The 22,325-nt window shown below is 38.4% G+C and overlaps 1 protein-coding gene across 1 annotated transcript in view; it reads right to left on the reverse strand.

Annotated features, from left to right (window-relative positions):
* The window catches only part of LOC126412603 (protocadherin-like wing polarity protein stan), a 345,349-nt gene that overhangs the window by 252,371 nt on the left and 70,653 nt on the right, over positions 1–22,325 (reverse strand). Inside the window, exons 9-12 of the mRNA XM_050082273.1 lie at positions 14,788–14,999; positions 5,414–5,630; positions 3,321–3,520; positions 1,202–1,351 (exon numbers count right to left, since the gene is read on the reverse strand). Coding sequence (XP_049938230.1) covers positions 1,202–1,351; positions 3,321–3,520; positions 5,414–5,630; positions 14,788–14,999 — 779 coding nt within the window. The remainder of the gene's footprint in view (positions 1–1,201; positions 1,352–3,320; positions 3,521–5,413; positions 5,631–14,787; positions 15,000–22,325) is intronic.

The raw sequence follows: 22,325 nt of genomic DNA on the forward strand, positions 1-22,325 counted from the left end.
AAGTGGTGAAAGAAAACTGATGGGTTACTATCGCTATCTCTAATGTGTTCTCGGTATTGAATACTGACATTCCGTCCAGTTTGACCAATACAGAATCTGTCAAATGCTTTAACGGAATTTTACATATTGCACAGAAAGGACCGCTAATGAGTATTCTTGAAGGAATCAAAATATATTCATTTACACAAAATTACCCTCACAAAATTCTAAACAGACTGATTTGAAACATAAACATTACATAAAAAATTTTATCGAAATTGTGTGTGTGTGTGTGTGTGTGTGTGTGTGTGTGTGTGTGTGTGTGTGTGTGTGTGTGTGAACGGCACATAGTTGGTTTATGATTACATCCACATAAAAAGCTATAAGTTGTAATGTGTGTGTTTCAACCAAATAAATAACATGAAATATCATTCCAATATACATACAAATTCATCTTAACTTGGTGAAGGTTGATATTGAGTTTGCTCCTCCATTTTCAACAGTTAAAAAACTGGCAGACAGATTCACATGAAATTGTATTTGTCTTGAATAGCTATTTCACAATGTACGAAAAATGTGTGACAAAATGTTGTGGCCCAACTAAAATCATGATTATTTCCTTCCATGTGCAAGAACACTTACTAGTATCTTAGTGTTGCTAAATGACATTATTTGCTTATATAGACTCGGACAACACTGCTTGCTGCTTTTTATATTTTTATTTGTCCAGTCTGGTATCGAGCTACATGCTCACTGTTAGCAGTGTTATAGAAGATACACAATAATATAATACACAATATTACAATACAGTAATTATGTGTTATGGAAGTTAGGATGTGTTTATAATTTTGCATATTTTGCATTAGAAAGTCTAGTATTTACTTTTATCTTATTTTTATAGCTTCACAGAATTTTTGCAAATGTTTATGGAGGCATTCTATTATCTGGTTTCCAGCATGTTCTCATATTGGTATGAATGAGGCAAACTGTGCTGTATAATAATACCAGCGATATATTTTGTAATCAAAGATATTCCTTTCTGTGTATCGCTGCCTTGTCTATACATACAAATAATGTCATTTATCAACCACATAAAGGCTGCAAGATACTTTGAATAACAATAGGTATCTTAATGGACTACCAAGTTTTTATAAAAAATTAATGTGTTGCTATATTACCATAACACACTATCATTTCTATTTTTCATTATATTATTACTCACCTGAACTGTTGATAGCCTGGCCAAAATAGTCCGTTTAAGATAAACTTGTTCCTGCAGAAACTGTGGTGAATAAAACTCATCTCCATTCAAATCTGGTCGCCGAGCAGAGAAGCTCACATTCAAGATTTTTGCATCAACATCAGTATCATCCTAAAGTGAAAACATATCAGTCTTTGTTTATGAAAGCCAAATGATTGCTTTTACATTTTCAATGGTAAATCTCTGATCAGATTTAAGGGATGGAGAACAGAGCAAAACCAGATTAACATACCATTTGACATAGAATACTCATCTACTAAGTACAAATTTATAATGCAAATGAAGAGTCAGTATAAGAGTTAAAGAGATAATAGTCTCATGACTAAATGTATCCTTAGTGTTAATCAAAACAGTTTCTCAACCCTGCATATGAAGTTCTAAAAAAAAAAAAACAAAAAAAACACACACACACACACACACACAATGTACGATCCTTAAGGTCCTGAATACACCATTAAGAAATTAAAAAACAATGGTGTGCAAGCATTCCTTACTAGCTCAAAATACGTTACGTTTCATAATACAGCGCTTGGCATATGTTTTAATTTCTTCATGGCGTCAAACAATCCTCCTTTACAGATTCTCTTTAGTCTTTTGATCACAACAGTCTGAGTCTCCACAGAAGAGTTGGATCTTGTATCTTTCATGTGTACTTTCAGTTTAGGGAAAAGAAAATACAAGTGTCTGTCCAGAAGCTCATGAATTGCACTGAATATCCAGTCCTGTGTTAGGCAGACATGCAGCATGATTAACAGTGTTAGGAAAAGAATGTTGACAGAAGTATATATATATATATATATATATATATATATACCAAATGAAAGTGCTGGTAGGTCGACAGACACACAAACGAACACAAACATACACACAAAATTCAAGCTTTCGCAACAAACTGTTGCCTCATCAGGAAAGAGGGAAAGACGAAAGGATGTGGATTTTAGGGGAGAGGGTAAGGAGTCATTCCAATCCCGGGAGCGGAAAGACTTACCTTAGGGGGAAAAGAGGACGGGTACACACTCGCACACACACACATATCCATCCACACATATACAGACACAAGCAGACATATTTAAAGACAAGTTTCGTCTTTCCCTCTCCTTCCCTCTTTCCTGATGAGGCAACAGTTTGTTGCGAAAGCTTGAATTTTGTGTGTATGTTTGTGTTTGTTTGTGTGTCTGTCGACCTACCAGCACTTTCATTTGGTAAGTCACATCATCTTTGTTTTTAGATATATATTTCCTACGTGGAATCTTTCCCTCTATTATAACTATATATATGGAATTTGTGCACTATGATGAAGATAACAGCAGACGGGAATAATAAGCAACTAATACGTAGTGAATAGAAACTTTAGTATGCATTTTCTAATGGCACAAGCACTGTGCAGCTGAAAAATCACAGCAATTCAGCAAGTATCCTACAATAAAACTGTAATCCCAGTATATATAGTCTTGTGTGCGACTGTTCAAGTGTGTGCATGTTTAAATGGTCTTATTACACTGATCATGCAATACTGAAAGTGAATTGGAATATATGTAGGGAAATACTGTTTAATATCACATGCAGCTCACAAATGACAAGTGGACATTAATGCATAGTAATAGAACAAAAAACATCCCAAGTCCTGATTTTTACCCGATATCCAAGTGTCAGTTAAAGACTGTATCAACTCGATGGAAACACAAGGCTTCGTAGTAACACTGTAGTACACTACTCACTGGATTACATTTCTGAATGCCTTAATACGGATCAGACTTCTGGAATGCTCATGTACTGTAGTGTCCAAGATCCAGTCCAGTATAAATTTGTAACTTATCTGATACAGTTAACACATACAGTCCACAAAAGGAGCAGAAAAATTTCATCTTAATAACCTAGCATTGCAGAAACACTCAACCTATCTTCATAATCTAAAAATTAGACAGTGTCATTGCCTAACAGAAAGTCACTAAAGTAGTGATAAACACTAAGACTTGTACTGGGTAACTGCACAACAACATGTTTCCCTTATTTTATCAATATTCTTATTTATGAAGCCCATCAATGTCAGTAATAAAAATGTCACTAAATAATTTCTTACCTGTATGCTAAACACAAAAATATTTTCCTTTGGACATGGGATGATAGCTGCTAATCCTTCAATGAAAAATGTGAGCAGAGGTGAAAGGAAAGCCTCTTCAGTCATATCATTTAGACGCACTGTTATCGAGTTAAAAAGCATTTCTTCAGTAACAAGACGAACTGTCAGCTGCATAAGTGCTTTCACTTCATTCACTCCATCTAAAAGTGAAACAATATATACATCTAACTACTCAGTTTCACTTAAAATCTCAAAAAGAAAAAAAAAATTAAAACATGCAACAACTAGAAAACATGAAACATGAATTATCATTCAACTAATAAGATTTAAAAATGTACTGTATACACTTCTAAGCATTTCGGTGGAAATAAAAAATTTTCTACCATGTTTCTAAAATAAATGCTTCAAACTGGGGTCCACAGCCTGCACGAAATTAAGTGGTACCACCTTTCCTTTATTTGTCTGCAATTACTAGACAAAAATCTACACATTTTACAGTATAATACAAGTAGATGATGGAAATTTGCAGGTAATCCTCCAGACGGACATATATCACTAGAATAAGGCCATAGAGGCCAAATTCAGTTCACTGTTTAAAATAAAGACTTTTATCTAATGATTACAGCTAAAGACATGAAAGGTTGTATCACTTAATAATTTTTGATCTTCATCCGCTGGAGTTTGTTTTAAGTACTTTTCTTTACAGTCAACTAATTGCTTAATCATAATATTTTAATCAAAGACCAGCAATAAGTCTTTTGGTAAGGATGCATAGGAACTTTCCATCATTACTCACTTAGTTGGTTAACTAATGTAGTAACATCAGTTATGTAATGAAAAATAAAGGACTCAAAAATGAAACAATGGGAACTCCAGGTAGAAATATCAACAATGTAGGAAACGACAGATTGCTACTTACCATAAAGAAGACACGTAAATTTGCAGACAGGCACAATTAAAAGACACTTGTATGAAGCTTTCAGCCACAGCCTTCATCAGCGAGAAAGAAACCCACACCATTCACACACACAAGTTAGCACACTTCATGCACACATGAGTGTCAACTCCAGCATCTCTGGCCCATACGGAGTGCTTGCTTGTGTGTATGAATGGTGTTTGTGTGTCTCTCTTTCACTGATGAAGGCTGTGGTCGAAAGCTTTATGTAAGTATCTTTTAATTGTGCCTGTCTGCAACTTAATGTGTCTTCTCTATGGTAAGTAGCAATCTGCCTTGTCCTACACTGTTGGACTCAAAAATGAATTCTTCCAATTTTATGCAGTCAGTGAAGTGTTTACAAACCTCAAGTTTGAGAGTTATAGTAGAAGGGCAGCAGTGTGAAAAACTTAATACTTAATCTCTAACTTTTACAATTCTCTTCAAAGAACAACATATGAAAAATGTCTGATAAGGTTAGGAAATGAGAAGTCAGTGTCATTCCTGGGTTCCCTTCTGCACATCATTCTTAAAATCAAGATGAAAAAAAAAAAGATCTGCCTACTGTAAATTGACCCCCCGGTGTGTGTTGAGAAAGGATGCATATGCTCCAAGGGTTCAGTAATATCTGTACAGGTTCAATATTTGAGAAAAAAAGATTAGTTTTATTTATGTGTATCTGAAAGCCTGTGACACTTTTCTCATATGTTTTTACTGTGAAGTTCTTCACCACTAGTCTCTTTTGTAAAGCCTTGCTCATAAGACTAAATATGATCCAATATAACCAAATAAAATATGTTGTTAGTATTTAACAACGAAAATCAATTCTTCAAACACTATGTTTAGTTCAGCAAACGCAGATAAAAAATTATATTACATGTGTTGTATCTGTCAGAATAAAACTTCACTCCTACACTCACTTGGAAATCAAGGCATCGGTCTCAATCAAATGAATTAATGAATGTGGCTAGCAGAAACTATGAAAGACTGTACACTGGGAAGACCAAGTTGTACTTTATCTTCCAATAACTCAATAACCTTATCATCAGTTTCCGCCTACTTACTAGTTTAAATTGCCCTAACACCTCAACTATTCTAATTTCTACTGAACTTACCATGAATATAACAACAGCAAAACCAAGTGTAACAGTTTATGTACCTGTAACTGAGACTTCCATTGTTGCTAACTTTGGAACATTTGTATTAAGTTGAGGAGATAATGACAACTGTCCAGAGCTTTCATTCAGATGCACAAGATTTGCATTATTTCCACTCAGTATTTTAAATTGTAGCTTATCCGACACATCTGCATCAAATGCAGGAATGCGGCCAATGGCTCCACTTGGAAAACAATCACGAAAATTGTTGAACATAACCTGGAAGAAAGAGTGATTTATTATTACATTAACACAAGTTTCGGGATGAAAACGATAAATACAAACGAGGAAAAGCAGCTACTCACAACAATCTGATCGATGTGTGATACATAATGGATAGCATAGGCTAGCCTAACTTTCAAGAAACAACTCTCTTTTATAATTTTAAGTATACACTCTTACTCACAACCTAACATGCATCCAAACACACCTCCTTCTGGCTATGAAGCAGCTCCATGTTCAAACAGTACTGCTCTAGACCTATACAGGTGCAGCAAATCCTCTGTCAAGGCTTTGGTCACTAACTATCCATATACATGAATGACCACTGCCAAAATGAAATAAAGATGAAGGTTGTCTACCCTACTGCAGAGCATATAATGATTATGGTGCGTCCACAGCTCGTGGCCTCGCGGTCCCGTTCTCGCTTCCCAAGCATGGGGTCCCGGGTTCGATTCCTGGCGGGTCAGGGACCTGCCTCGAGATGACTGGGTGTTTGTGCTGTCTTCATCATTTCATCATCATTCCACAAAGTGCTGAGACTGAACTGAGCAAAGGTTGGGAATTTGTACGGGCGCTGATAACCGCGCAGTTGAGTGCCCCACAAACCAAACATGATCATCATCAATGGTTATGGTTGACTTTAATGGCTGCATCAACTTGTGTTATCTCTGCCTGCCTCCCCCCCCCCCCCCCCCCCTCCCCAAAAAAAAAAACACACACACACACAGCTTCTTCTCTGGTGGTAACCAACCATCTAACACATTCTTAGATCAAACTGTACTCTTGACCTCAATCTCTAGTAGTCTCTGTCCTTCATCTGACTCTGCTCCTCACCTAAATTCTTGCCCTTATCTCACCAGGCTCATGCTTCTTACTTTAGTTATGTTTGGAATCTTACGATTCTTGTATCACAGTATCTCTTCATCCTAGCTTCTATCCCCAGAAACACAAGTCTGCAATGTGAAACTACCCATCCCACACCTAGATTCTACATCTACATACGTACACCATAAGACACCATACGGTGACTGGCAGGGGATAACCTGTACCACTACAAGTCATTTCCTTTCCTGTTCCACTCGCAAACAGTGAGGGGAAAAACAACTGTCTATATGCCTCCATATGAGCCCTAATGCCTTGTATATTATCTCCATGGTCCTTTTGTGAAAAATATGATGGCAGCAATAGAATCATTCTGCAGTCAGCTTCAGATACCGGTTCTCTAAACTTTCTTAATAGTGTTTCTTGAAAAGAATGTTGCCTTCCCTCCAGGGATTCACATTTGAGTTCCCAAAGCATCTCCATAATAGTTACATGTTGTTCAAACATACCGGTAACAAATCTAGCAGCTCATCACTGAATTGCTTCAATGCCTTCTTTTAATCCTGTCTAATATAGATCCTGAACACTCTAGTAGTACTCAAGAAATATGTCACACTAGCATCCCACATGGGGTCTCCTTTACAGATGAACCACACTTTCCCAACATTCTCCAAATAACCAAAGTAGACCATTCACCTTCTCTACCACAATCCTCTCATGCTCATTCCATTTCACACTGCTTTGTGACATTACACCCAGATATTTAAACGATGTGACTGTGTCAAGCAGGACACTACTAATGCTGTGTTCGAACATTAAGGGTTTGTTTTTCCTGCTCATCTGTATTAACTTACATTTTTCTAGATTTAGAGACAGCTGCCATTCACCACACCAACTAAAATTTTTATCTATGTCATCTTGTATCCTCCAACAGTCAGTCAATGGCCAACACCTTCCCATACTCCATAGCATCATCAGCAAACAACTGCAGATTGCTGCCCACCCTGCCCACCAGATTATTTATATATGTATTGAAAATGTTTGTGGTCCTATCACAGTTCCCTGGGGCACTCCTTGTGACACCCTTGTCTCTGATGAACATCTGCCAGCTGCCATTCACCACACCAACAAAAACTTTTATCTGTCATCTTGTATCCTCCTACAGTCAGTCAATGGCCAACACCTTCCCATACTCCACAGCATCATCAGCAAATAACTGCAGATTGCTGCCCATCCTGCCCACCAGATTATTTATATATGTATTGAAAATGTTAGTGGTCCTACCACATTTCCCCGGGGCACTCTTGTGACATCCTTGTCTCCGATGAACATTTGCCATCAAGGTCACGTTATTGATTTCTATTACTTAAAAGTCTTTGAGCCACTCACATATCTGGAAACCTAATCCACATGCTCATACCTTCATTAACAGTCTCCAGTGGAGCACCATGTCGAATGCTTTCCACAAATCTACAAATACGAAATTTACTTGTTGCCCTTCATGCATAGTTCATAGTAATCACATAAGAAAAGAACAAGCTGACTTTCGCACAAGTGATGGTTTCTAAAACTGTGCCGATTTTGACGACATAAGCTTCTCCGTCTCCGGAAAATTTATTATATTTGAACTGAGAATATGTTCAACAGTTCTGCAGAAAATCAATGTTAGGGATACTGGTTTGTAGCTTTGCAGGTGCAGTCTTTTTCCCTTCTTACATACAGGAGTCAACTGCACTTATTTCCAGTCACTCAGGACTTTAAGCCGTGCAAGAGATTCACAAAAAGTGCAAGAGAAGTAAGGGTACAATGCCACAGAATATTCTTTGTAAAATCAAATTAGGACTTCACCTGGACATGATGGCTTATTTGTTTTCAACTCTTTCTGTTGTTTCTCTATCCCAGGGATGCTTATTGCTGTGTCATCCATATAGGAGCCAGCTTGATGGTAAGAGAACAGTAACAGTATATTTTCTCAGGTTCTCAGTCAGACCTTATGCTAAGGTATGACGATGGTAGTTGTATGCTTTGTGCATAGATCTTTTCACAGATGATGGTAAGAGAACAGTAACAGTATATTTTCTCAGGTTCTCAGTCAGACCTTATGCTAAGCTATGACGATGGTAGTTGTATGCTTTGTGCATAGATCTTTTCACAGATGCACGTATGTCTACTACCTTTGCCTATTGTCATTTGCACATTCTCTTTTGAACCGAGGGTGCAGCAGCCTTAGCTACCTCAGCATTTTACAAATTTTGTTGTTAAACCACGGTGGGTTTTTTCTGTCCTTAATCCACTTATTAGGCACCTAGTTCTCCAGACATGATTTACAATGTGTTTAAATTTTACCCGTAATTCTTCTACAGCCACCTTACTGGAACTAAGTGATGTCAATTCACTGTCTTAGTGAGTAGCTACAACTGCTTATATGCTCTTTCTAGCAGAAACATTCTTCTAGCCTTCCTGACTGATATACACTATGTAATCAAAAGTATCCAGACACCTGGCTGAAAATGACTTACAAGTTTGTGGGGCCCTCCATCGGTAATGTTTAAATCCAGTATGGTGTTGGCCCACCCTTAGCCTTGATGACAGCTTCCACTCTCGCAGGCATACGTTCAATCAAGTGCTTAAGGTTTCTTGGGGAACAGCAGCCCATTCTTCACGGAGTGCTGCCCTGAGGAGAGGTAGCGATGTCAGTTGGTGAGGCCTGGCATGAAGCCAGCGTTCCAAAATATCCCAAAGGTGTTCTATAGGATTCAGGTCAGGACTCTGTGCAGGACAGTCCATTACAGGGATGTTATTATCGTGTAACCACTCCGCCACAAGCCGTGCAATATGAACAGGTGCTCGATCGTGTTGAAAGATGCAATCGCCATCCCCGAATTGCTCTTCAACAGTGGGAAGCAAGAAGGTGCTTAAAACATCAATGTAGGCCTGTGCTGTGATAGTGCCACACAAAATAACAAGGGATGCAAGACCCCCTCCACGAAAAACACAACCACACCATACCACCACCGCCTCTGAATTTTACTGTTGCTACTACACAGGCTGGCAGATGACATTCACCAGGCATTCGCCACACCCACCCCCTGCCATTGGATCGCCACATTGTTTACTGTGATTCGTCAATCAACACAACTTTTTCCACTGTTCAATCGCCCAATATTTACATCGTTATACCAAGCGAGGCGTCGTTTGGGATTTACCAGCGTGATGTGTGGCTTATGAGCAGCTGCTCAACCATGAAATCCAAGTTTTCTCACCTCCTGCCTAACCGTCTGGAATTCCCGTGTGATGGTTTGCCTATTACACATTATGATCCTCTTCAACTATTGGCACTTTCTGTCAGTCAACAGATGAGGTCGGCCTGTACACTTTTGTGCTGTACGTATCCCTTCACAATTCCACTTCACTATCACATCGGAAACAGTGGACCTAGGGATGTTTAGGAGTGTGGAAATCTCACGTACAGACCTATGACACAAGTGATGCCCTATCACCTGACCAGGTTCTAAGTCCATGAGTTCCGCAGAACGCCTCATTCTGCTGTCTCACGATGTCTAATGACTACTGAGGTCACTGATATGAAGTCCCTGGCAGTAGGTGGCAGCACAATGCACCTAATATGAAAAACGTATGTTCTGGGGGTGCCCAGATACTTTTGATCACATAGTGTATTAACTTCTGAAACCACAGTTGCTTTAATGACATCGTAATCACCAATACCCCTCTCTAAACTCATGCTTTCAATAAGGTCTGGCCTGTTTGTAGCTACAAGGGCTAAATATTTCCGTTGTGTGGGGGCTGCCGAACTAACTGCTCAAGACAGTTTTCAGAAAACATGTTCACAAGAACTTTATAACACTGTCTGTCTGTACCCCTGCAATGAGTCCATAGGCTGACACTACCAAACTTTATATGCTCTCCCCCTCTTACCATCCCCCCCCCCCCCACCTCCTCGTCTCCTATTTACCGACCTTGTTCGCCTTCACCTCCAGCAAGTTTATCCCATTTGCTCCAAACACTTTCATCCTCTTAAGCCACCACCATCTGAAATCCAGTGTTAGATAAAGACCTGATCCAGAGCACTCTGTACATTACCGTATTCAGCTGTACGTATCTATGTTGCTCCATCATGTTTTCTAATTTCATCAACCCACCTACGTTTAAGGCTGATGGTCTCTTGATATCTAGCAAAATACTTCTTTGGTCCTGGCTACATGTCCTCTCCGCCTTCACTTAATTTCCATTACAGTCACAATTATGTCTTCCACTTCTGTTTATTCTCTCACTCTTCACCCCCCCCCCCTCCCCCTCACCCCTCCTTGGCTTTTGCAATATTTTCTGTCAAGTGTCTTTCCATTGTCAAATAAGCTGCTGAAAACTTTCATATTGTTCTTTTGCCTTTATCCTGTACCTACATGGGGTCAGTGTGGTTATTATTGGATGTGGCATTGTTAATGATAGAGGGTGGCCAGAAGGCCTACGTATTGCCACCCCTCCACCCCGCCCAGGAGAAAATTTGTGCATCACAACGATCTGCATGTAGTGTTATCCATGTGAAAGGGTGTGAGCATTTTCTATATGTTTGCAAATTGTGTAACTGAGGTGGGACATGGGTACAAGCCCAGTATTCACCCACTCAGATGTGGAAAATCACCTGAAAACCACATCCAGGCTGGCCGGCATCCTGACCCTCAATGTTAATCCACAAGAAGAATTCAATCCAGAGCAAGCACATCTGCACAAATCCTGGCAGTGAGGAGTTAACACGCAAGGCTCTCCAGGCAGGTAATGAGCTGCTGAGAACAGTTTTGCTGATACAGAATCTCATTACCAGACTCCTCTTTAAATTATGAATTTTCTCACTTCTGTGATGAAGTTAAAAGGAAGCTGCTGCACTGACACTTATTCTTTATTCGTATTGAGTCAAAAACTTTCTCAAAATCTGTGAATTCTACATAAAGTGGTAATTCATATTCATCAATCCATTCCATTATAATTTGCACATGCTATATTATCCTATACACATTTTAAAAGGCAACTTGATCCTTTGTTTCATTAAAATTCAATGTCTTTTTCATCTATGTGATTGTTAATGAATATTTCCTACATTACAGGAAGGAGGCAGGTGGCTAAGACGTTAAAAACTATAGATCACTCTTTTTTCTTGGAAATGTAATAATTACAGCAGTGTTTTCAGTTTTCAAGACATCTTCTTTCACATACATTCTACAAAAAATTATGCAGATTATTTCTGTACTACTTTCCACCCAGCAGTAATCTTTTCTGCTGAAAGATCATCATCCTTTAGTGTCTTCCCCTTTGTCATACTCTGAATGGCTTTATATCTCTGGAATTACAACCAGATGTCATTATTTTGATTTTTATCTACCCATTTTTTTCTTCCTTTCTTTCTTTTTTTTCTCTTCTAACATACAAATATTCAAAGAAAAGGATGAATGCTTGTCCAATTTCCACTCTGTTGCCTGTAACTGCACCATCTGTCCTCTTAACTAATGAAAAGCAACAACTGCCCAATGTAAGTGTCTACCTTTTGTTCTTCATACGCTAATTGTTTACAAATGTTTCTCTTATCAAATTTTCATAATATCTTCTCACATTACCTTGACAACATTTCCGAATACAGGGTGTTTATAAATGACTATCAGGGTTTTGACACTTTATCATATTTATTACATTAAATTTACAGTTATAAATGAAGTATCAAATGAAAGTGCAACTCAAACAGTTGTGTTTGGCACCAGTGTGCATGCGCTGGCATAGCGAAGTAAGCGATTGGTTGAACTTCACTGTACCCAAGCGCTGGATAGGCCTCAAGGGGCCAAATGACAGGGCTTGCTTTGTATGGCCACCACGTTCACCCGACATAATGCCATGCGATTTTTTCCTTTGGGGCTTCATCACGGATTGTGTGTACGTGCCTCTGCTACCAGCAGACCTCCCTGAATTAATAAACCGGATTGAAGCAGCTGTTGCTACAATCACTGAAGACACACTTAACATTTGGGAAGAACTCGGCTATAGGCTTGCTATGTGCCAGGTGGCAAATGGTGCTCACATTGAACATTTATAAGGTTCTTGGTAAAACTGTTTGAGTTGCTCTTTCATTTGACATATCATTAATATCTATAAGTTTAATATAATAAATATTATAAAGAGTTAAAACCTCAATATTCATTTCTAAACACCCCGCATTTTCTATAGTTCAGCACACACTGTGATGCTACTATTATCATTTACTTGAAACTTTCACTTTTGTTTAGTAGCTGCAGAGTGTTGTTTTAGATTTTTAATTTCATTTACCTTCTTCATGCCCACAACTTCTTGTGCTGTTTCCCTAAGTACCTTTGTTAAATAGTTACACCTATGCTCTATGCTGACAATTTCCGTTTTATAAGATTCTGAATTTGGGCTGAATTTGATCTGGTTTTCCACCATGTTTCTGTATGAATGGATGTAAGCTACATTTTTGATTTCCTGCCAAATGAATTTGTTTCTAGCAAAATTTATGGTATTTTCACTTTGAATTTTGCTAGTCTACACTTTGAGATGGGCAGATATCTTTTTCTTCTTGATTAATTCAACTAAAGTATAATTTTTGCAATTTATGAAGTCATTTTTTTTTCTTTTAATCTTGATTTACAACAAAGTCTGTCAAGCTCCCCACCAGAGAATTGTTTTGTTTAAATTCTTTTTTCCTTAATTCTGTATTAAAATTTCTCGTAATCTCATAATGAGGTTTTCTATCATTTATCAATATCTGTAATTCTTCATCTTCTTGGTACCACAACGTGAGCATATTGCTGCATATATCTGAACAACTTTGATGAAATTTCTAAACACGTCTGTCTTCTGTCACAGCTATTTTTATTTTCTTCTTTGCAATAAAGATTGTTCCTCAATAATAAAACAGATGATCTGATTTTAATTCTATTTCATCTTCAATTTTTATTACACTTGTATTTGTCTCAATTTAAAGATAATTATTGCTGACCAATTACCTTGCTCTCACAATGATGAAATCTAATATGAATAGATGGATGTAACCTCCATGTTAAATGAAAGGAGTGGGAAAGTGCCAGACTATAGATCCAAATTTCTTGAGTTCGATTCCTGACAAATCCTAGGGTTAGTTATCTGGCATTTATCACTTCTTTCACCTTTGTCAGTATTTGTTATTGTGAAAATGTTGACTTGCACCATAGTTTGCAGTCGACATCAAACTGTCAGTCTGCTGCCTAAATCAGTTCAAAGGTGAGAAGAAGGCAACAGCGTACCATCTCTATAAGGACCGTCATCAGTAAAGCACTTTGATGTTCAAACCAACCTTTGGGATGATGACCTTTAATTCAACTGTATCCCATTCGATGTTACTTTTTAACAAAAGCAACTGGACAACTAAGACTCATGGTACTGTTTATTCCATGCACATCACACACATCATAAAATTACGTATGCAAATGTTTAAGATTTGACCTACTTAAAACAGTTTCACAATAAATTTATTCTTTTATGAAGTTAACAGGGAAGAATTAAATATAATTTGAAAATAATAGTAGCATTCATAAATATAACACTAGGTATGACGATAGCCTCCACAATTCACAACAACTTAACTTTACAAAAATGCTGGCAGATATTAAAAGTTTTAGAAACAAACTGAAATAATTTCTACTTGACGGTCTTTTACTACACAGATGAATTCTAGTTGACAATATGTTTGTAGTTGGACTACATTTATCAATTTTTGTTGTAGATCAAGACTAATAACAAAAAATTCCAATTCTGTAAATGGATAGAGCATAGCAATTTATCTTATTTGTAAATCTCTATTGACACATTCTTCATCATGGGGAACTGTCACAAATGAGCCACAGCACAGGCAAAAAATTTAGCTAAACTTAATTACAATGGCTCGTTTGCCAGAACCATTGTTTATCCCCCTCCGTTTATTCTATACACATGAACAAAATATGTAGAACTTCACAGAAATTTATTTTGTACCTACATGTGAATTTCATTGTTTCCGTGTTCACACTCACTGTGTAGATGCTAAGAGATTGTATAAAGCTGATTAGTCAGAATTCAAAAAAGTAGCTGTTTAATGCAAGTAACAATGTGTAACTACTGGAATGCAATTTTTTTCTTGAATTACATGTTATTAACATTAACTGTTTATTGTAGCATTAAGGAGCACCTTACATAAACTAAATGACACAGAATTAAAAACAAGGAGTATTTTATACATGAACATCACAAATTAATTTCGAATGAGGAAAAAAAAAAAAAAAAAAAAAAATAGAATTACCTGAAAATCTTTCAGAACAGGGGCATTGTCATTTTCATCAGTCACCAGCACTTCAACATGTGCATCTGCCCGCAGAGGTGGTGAAGATGCTCTAATTATCAAATCAAATCTCTTATGAGGTGACTCGTAGTCAAGATCTACCATTGTTAACAATTCTGCTTTGTTACTTCCTTGTCGAGTTACAAGGGAAAAACTATTAAAATCGTCACCCCCTGAAATAATGAGAACAAAATATATTACACCTACAAAAATTGAAAAACATCAAAGATGTGATTTTCAGAACAACCAGGATTCAAAGAAGTGCTCAATCAAAATAAAATGAAAATAATGGAAATTCCAGATAGGAATATCACCAATGTAGGAAAAAGACAGATTGCTACTTATTGTAAAGATGATATGCTAAGTTGCACACAGCCACAAATACGAGCCACTTACACATAAGCTTTTGGCCACAGCCTTCATTGGAAAAAGAGAAACACACGCCATTCACTCAAACAAGCAAGCACATCACATGCACACATGACTGCCAACTCTGGCTGGCAGCTCGGGCCAGAACGCATTCTGGTCTGAGCTGCCGGAGTTGGTAGTCATGTATGCATGAGGTGTGTTTGCTTGTTTGAATGGATGGTGCATGTTTCTCTTTTTCCAACAAAGGCTGTGGCCAAAAGCTTGTGTGTAAGTGTCTTCTAATTGTGTCTGTCTGCAACTTAGTGTATCATCTTTACACTAAGTAGCAATCTATCTTTTCCTACATTCTTAAAATGAAAATAAATTCATTAGATAAATCATGTTACATAAATCTCACAGAAGATGAAAACATGGAAGTCAAAGATGTACATTTTACTGACAAACATTATAAGAAAATGACAAAGTTACAAATTACATGGTTTAAAAAGATTAATATTAATCGTATATGAACAGAAACATTGATTCAAAAGCTTAATTATGTAGTTTCAGTTTAATTTTGTGAAAATACTCAATAGAGGACGAGTTGCCCAAATAAAAGATCTCTTATCGGCTCTTAATCCTTATAGTATTTCCCACAAGACATTTGACTCACTTTAGTAAGTTGTTAAAACGTGTAGTTGTTCACCCGATTTGTTTCTGAACTGATACCATTTCTTTGAAGTATTTGTAAAGATTTCTTGTCCTGATATTATAATCATTCACTCTACTATTTTTTGGACAAAGAGAAATACTTTTAACAACAAAGGATAATTATTTTTGTGTTGTCATTGGTGTTGTGGTCTTCAGTCGGGAGACTGATTTAATACAGCTATCGGTGCTATTCTGTCTTGTGCAAGCCTCTTCATTTTTGTGTAACAACCTAAGTTCATTTGAACTTGCTTATTGCATTCAAGTCTTGCTCTCAGCTGATCATTTTTAATATCAACTCAAAAGCCTTGTAAAATAATGTTTTATTAGATTAAAAAAATCAGTATGTGCACTGCAATAACTATATATATGCACAACTAAACCTATGTGCAACAACCACAATGTAACAGTAAAAACAAGGAGTAAAAAGAACTCTCTCAATATCAATTAACATATTACAACACATCCCCTTAAACTGACACTGACACGCAATGTGAAGTTCAAATGCACAGTCATTCCTTAACTTCTTTCACGTGACTACAGTTTCATGTTCAGCATTACACAGAATCAACAAACATTTCTTCAGAAGGCAGATGTTCAACATCGGTAGCGCCTGACTCAACACGCCTTCTTGTAAACTGATATTTCAAATCTATATGCTTGGATCTAGTATTTGTCACTAGATTATTGGCTAACTGAATAGCTCCTTTATTTGGAACACTAGGATCTACCACAGACATACATTAATCACAGTATTATCTTGAACAGTTAACACCAAAGCCACATATTCAGCTTCAAAAGTAGAAAGTGCAATGCCACAAAATCAAAGAATTTTGCATTTCTATGAATGAACCAGCTACACAGAATCTGCCATTGATTTTACTTCTTCAACACGCATTACTGAAGGCCATTATTCCTCTAATGCTGTTCCTAGAAAATTCTAGGTTACAGCACATGTTGCCTTTAAATACCTACAAATTCTCTTTACTGACGACCAAAAGACCTTTTAAATTGCGATTATATCTGCTAAGGAGACTGACAGCAAAACCTGTCAGGTACGGAAATTTGGGATGGGTATTTACATCTAATCTACACATATTTTCTGCAAACTGCCCCTTGCTCCATTTGCAAATGGAGCAAGAGGAAAATATCTGTCTCTATGCTACTGTATGAAACCTGATTTCTCTTATCTTGTCTTTGTGGTCCTTATTTGAAATGTAGATTGGTGGCAGAAGAACTGTTCTGCAGCTTCAGCTTCAAATTCTGGGTTTATTAATTTTCTCAATACAGTTTTGTGAAAAGATCATCATCTTCCCTCCAGAGATTCCTTATCAAATCTATGTGTAAAAAATCTAGCAGCACACCTCTGAAGTGCTTCAATGTCTTCCTTTAATCCGATCTGGTAGGGACCAAACATACTAGTAGTACTCAAGAATGTGTCATACTCTAGTGCTCTATAAGCGATCTCCTCTACAGATGAGCTACATTTTCCTAGAATTCTTCCCATAAACTGAAGTCAAACATTCATCTTCCTTATCACTGTCCTTATGTACTCATTATATTTTATATCCCTTTGAAGGGTTACACCCAGATACTGTATCAAAATGACTGTGTCAAGCAGCACACTACTAACACTGTATTTGTATGTTATACTAATAATGCTGTATTCATACATTATGGGATTGTGTTTCCTATTCAGCTGCATTAATTTACATTTTTCTACAATTAGAACATGCTTCCATTCATCACACTACAAATATTGTCCAAGTCATCTTGTACCCTTCAACAGTCCCTGAATGACAACACTTTCCCGTACAACACAGTATCATCAGCAAACAGCCACAGACTGCTCCCCCTGTCTCTCCCATCATTTACGCATATATAGAATAAGAATGGCCCTGTCACACTTCCCTGGGCATTCTTGACAATTTCCTTGTCTGTGATGAGCACTCTCCATTGAGGACAACATACTAGGTTCTATTTCTCTAGACATAGACACTAACTCCACCTGACACTCTATTATAGTCGCTACGGTTCCTGTAACATCCCTTATAGCCGTGGAGGGCAGGGGTCCACATTGCCGAGAACCAGGTTTTCTGGAGGGCAACGCAAAAGCAGGTGTAAAGCTTAACAGTTGCCATAGCTCAGCCAGGTGGTGGAAAAAAATCACCACAATTCCACTGGAGGATTACATGAACGTTCGACTGGGAAGGCATGAAACACTCAATGAGACAGTCTACATCTCAGGGTCACCTGCTGCCACCAGACGAGTACCTGAGCGATCGACAGCCATTGTGTCTCAGAGCCCAGCGAGATCTAGGTCATCAGCGGATGCCAGAATCTGCACCACATCCTCAGACACACAACTTGTGGGTAGTGGTGGTGCGGGTGCCACCGCAGTGCCTTGGTTCTTGGGGGACTTTCATTTTAGGTTTATCTCGCTGCTCCTTAGGTTTGTCCGGCTGGGAGGGCTTCACTGATTCAGTCTCATGTATTGAGGAGGACCGTGAAGCCCTACGACCAGCTATCTGCAGTTGCTTTAACCACTGGCGGGTGTCAGCTTTGCCACTGGTGGGAATCTGGGAAGGGAGTGAGCCAAGGGATCCCTTCCTGGTGAGAGGAGCCAAAGAAGACTTATGCTTCTCGGGCTGAGAAGTGGGGACTGATGTCTCCGATGATTGGGGGAGGGGGGTTGGATCTGAAGCAGGTTGTGCATGAGCAACATGGAGGGAAGTGCCCACCACCATCAAGGGGGCAGGTGGAGTCTGACGGTTCTGAGAGTCCACTGTACGTGGCAGAATGGAAGATGGTTGAACCATTGTCATAGCGGTGGCGTAGGTTGACGTCATATGCACAGGATGTAGCCTCTCATATTTTCTCTTAGCCTCGATGTAGGTCAGTCAGTACAGGGTCTTGTAACCCATTATTTTTCTTTCTTTCTGGAGAATCCTGCAGTCTGGTGAGCAAAGCAAATGACACAGATGGGAGGCGGGGCACATAGAGTATTGGGATGTGAAGGACCTCCACAATCCTGATGGGTGATGCTGGAAGTACAGTGGAAAGACACATGGCTGAACTTCTAGCACTTGAAGTACCGCATCGGGGGAGGGATATATAGCTTTATGGAGCTTATTCATCCCGATACCTCATATGTATGAGAGTTGATGGAGAATCTTTCTTGTCAATGAACCCCGGTTTTTTGTGGAGCATTTAGAGGACAAGTTTGGAGAGGTGGAGGGCTTGTCCAAAATGCGGTCACAGTCAGTTTGATCAAAGCAGCTGGAGAATGAGCGGAAGTGCAGATCAACGTCGACGAAGGATGCGAGAGGTCTCAGTGCATGATGGACACTATGTATCATGTAAGGCGCCTTCCCCAATTGGCTTGCTCTTCAGGAAAATTATGAAAAACAGAGGTCAAATCCTACAAGGGACCATCAAATAAAGGCCAAAACGTTTCAGACTCCTTTTAGTCAACTCTTACGACAGACAGGAATACCTTGAACCTATTCTAAAACCCAAATCCACAGGGGTAAGTTTCTCGCTGTTCTTATTTCTGCTACTTCTCATCACTTTCATCTTTCTTCAATTTACTCTCAATCCATATTCTGTACTCATTAGATTGTTCATTCCATTTGGCAGATCATGTAATTCTTCTTCTCTCTCACTCAGGATAGCAATATCATCAGCGATCATATCCCTGATATCCTTTCACCTTGAATTTTAATTCCACTCTTGAACCTTTCTTTTATTTCCATCATTGCTTCTTCAATGAACAGATTGAACATTAGGGGCGAAAGACTATATCCCTGTCCTACACCACTTTTAATCCGATCACTTCATTCTTGGTCTTCCACTCTTATTATTCCCTCTTGGCTGTTGTTCATATTGTATATGACCCATCTCTCCCTATAGCTTACCCCAGTTTTTCTCACAGTTTTGAACATCTTGCAACATTTTACATTATCGAATGCTTTTTCCAGATCGACAGATTGCCTCTCTGGTGCCTTTACCTTTTCGACAGCCAAACTGAGCATCATCTAGCACATTCTCAATTTTCTTTTCCATTCCTCTGTATATTATTCTTGTCAGCAACTTGGATGCATGAGCTTAAAGCTTATTGTGTGATAATTCTCGCACTTGTCAGCTTTTGCAGTCTTCAGAATTACGTGGATGATATTTTTCCAAAAGTCAGGTGGTATGTCATCAAACTCATACATTCTACACCCCAATGTGAATAATTGTTTTGTTGCCACTTCCCCCAATGATTTTAGAAGTTCTGAAGGAATGTTGTCTATCCCTTCTGCCTTATTTGATCTTAAGTCCTGCAAAGCTCTTTTAAAGTCTATTTATAATACTGGATTCCCTATCTCTTCTAAACTGACTCCTGTTTCTTCTTCTATCACATCAGACAAAGCATCCTCATCAAAAACTTTCAATGTATTCTTTCCACCAATCTGCTCTCTCCTCTGCATTTAGCAGTGGAATTCCCGCTGCACTCTTAATGTTACCACCCTTGCTTTTAATGTCACTGAAGGTTGTTTCAACTTTCCTGTATGCTGAGTCTCTCTTTCCAACAACCATTTCTTTTTCAGTTTCTTCACATTTTTCATGCAGCCATTTCATCTTAGGTTCCCTGCCCTTCCTATTTATTTCATTTCTCAGTGACTCGTATTCTGTATTCCTGAGCTTCCCTGAACATTTTTGTACTTCCTACTTTCATCGGTCAACTGAAGTATTTCTTCTGCCACACGTGGTTTCTTCACAGTTTTCTTCTTTGTACCTATGTTTTTCATTCCAACTTCTGTGATTGCCCTTTTCAGAGATGTCCATTCCTCTTCAACTGTACTGCCCACTGAGCTATTCCTTACTGCTGTATTTATAGCCTTAGAGAACTTCAAGTGTATCTCGTCATTCCTTAGTACTTCTGTATCCCACTTCATAATGATATTTATTCTTCCTGGCTAATGTTTTTAACTTCAACCTACTCTTCATCACTAAAATATTGTGATCTGAGCCTATATCTGCTCCTGGGTATTCCTTACAATCCAGTATCTGATTTTAGAATCTCTGTCTGACCATGATGTAATCTAACTGAAATCTTCTAGTATCTCCCAGCCTTTTCCATGTATACCTCCTCCTCTTGTGGTTCTTGAACAGAGAATTCGCTATTACTAGCTGAAATTTGTACAGAACTAAATGAGTCTTTTTCATCTCCCATTACTTGTCCCAAGCCCATATTCTCCTGTAACATTTTCTTCTGCTCCTTCCCCTACAACTGCATTCCAGTCCCCCATGACCATTAGGTTTTCTTCTCCCTTTACGCACTGCACTGTATTACCCGTTCAATATCCTCATATACTTTCTCTATCTCTTCATCTTCACCTTGCAACGTTGGCATGTATACCTGAACTATCATTGTTGGTGTTGGTTTGCTGCCAAGTCTGATAAGAACAACCCTATTACTGAACTGTTCACAGTAACACACTCTCTACCCTAACTTCCTATTCATAACGAACCTACTCCTGTTATACCATTTTCTGCTGCTGTTGATATTACACTATACTCGTCTGACCAGAAATCCTTGTCTTCTTTTCCATTTCACTTCTCTGACCCCAACTATATCTGGATTGAGCCTTTGCATTTCCCTTTTCAGATTTTCTAGTTTCCCTGCCACATTCAAACTTCTGACATTCTATGCCCTGACTCATAGAACATTATCCTTTTGTTGATTATTGAATCTTTTTCTCATGGTCACATCCACCTTGGATCCTGGAGATCCGAATGGGGGACTATTCAGGAATCTTTTGGCAATGGAGAGATCATCAACACTCATTTTCAGTTACAGGCCACATGTCCTTTGGATACACATTACGTGTCTTTGATGCAGTGGTTTCCATTGCCTTCTGCATCCTCATGTTGTTGATCATTGCTGATTCTTCAACCTTTAAGGGCAGTTTCCCATTCTTAGGACAAGGTGTGCCCTGAACCTCTGTCCACTCCTCCGCCCTCTTGGATAAGGCCATTGGCAGAATGAAGATTACTTCTTATGTCGGAAGTCGTTGGCTGCCAATGCTGATCATTAATCAAAATTTAAGCAGTGGCAGGAATCGAACCCGAGACTGAGGACGTTTTGATCACAAATCAAAGACGCTACCCCTAGACCATGAGTGCAACACAACTAAGCATAAATCGCTCTATGTATGTGTCCATTTCAAAAGAACCATTCTGGCAACTGTTTTATACTGACTCAGGGAAATCAAACAGAACCTAAATCTTGCTGGCCAGTGGAGATATGAACCCCAACTCCTTACACACAAGAGTCCAGTTCTTCACCCTGTGATTAATACTTTCAGTACCATAAACTGAAACAGTAACTAAAAGTACTGTAGGTGATGAGAAAGAAATAAAATGCCCCCAATAACTGCAAAGTAACTTATGGACAA

Source organism: Schistocerca serialis, chromosome 1 (assembly GCF_023864345.2).
Source record: "Schistocerca serialis cubense isolate TAMUIC-IGC-003099 chromosome 1, iqSchSeri2.2, whole genome shotgun sequence".
In the NCBI taxonomy this organism is placed as follows: domain Eukaryota; kingdom Metazoa; phylum Arthropoda; class Insecta; order Orthoptera; family Acrididae; genus Schistocerca; species Schistocerca serialis.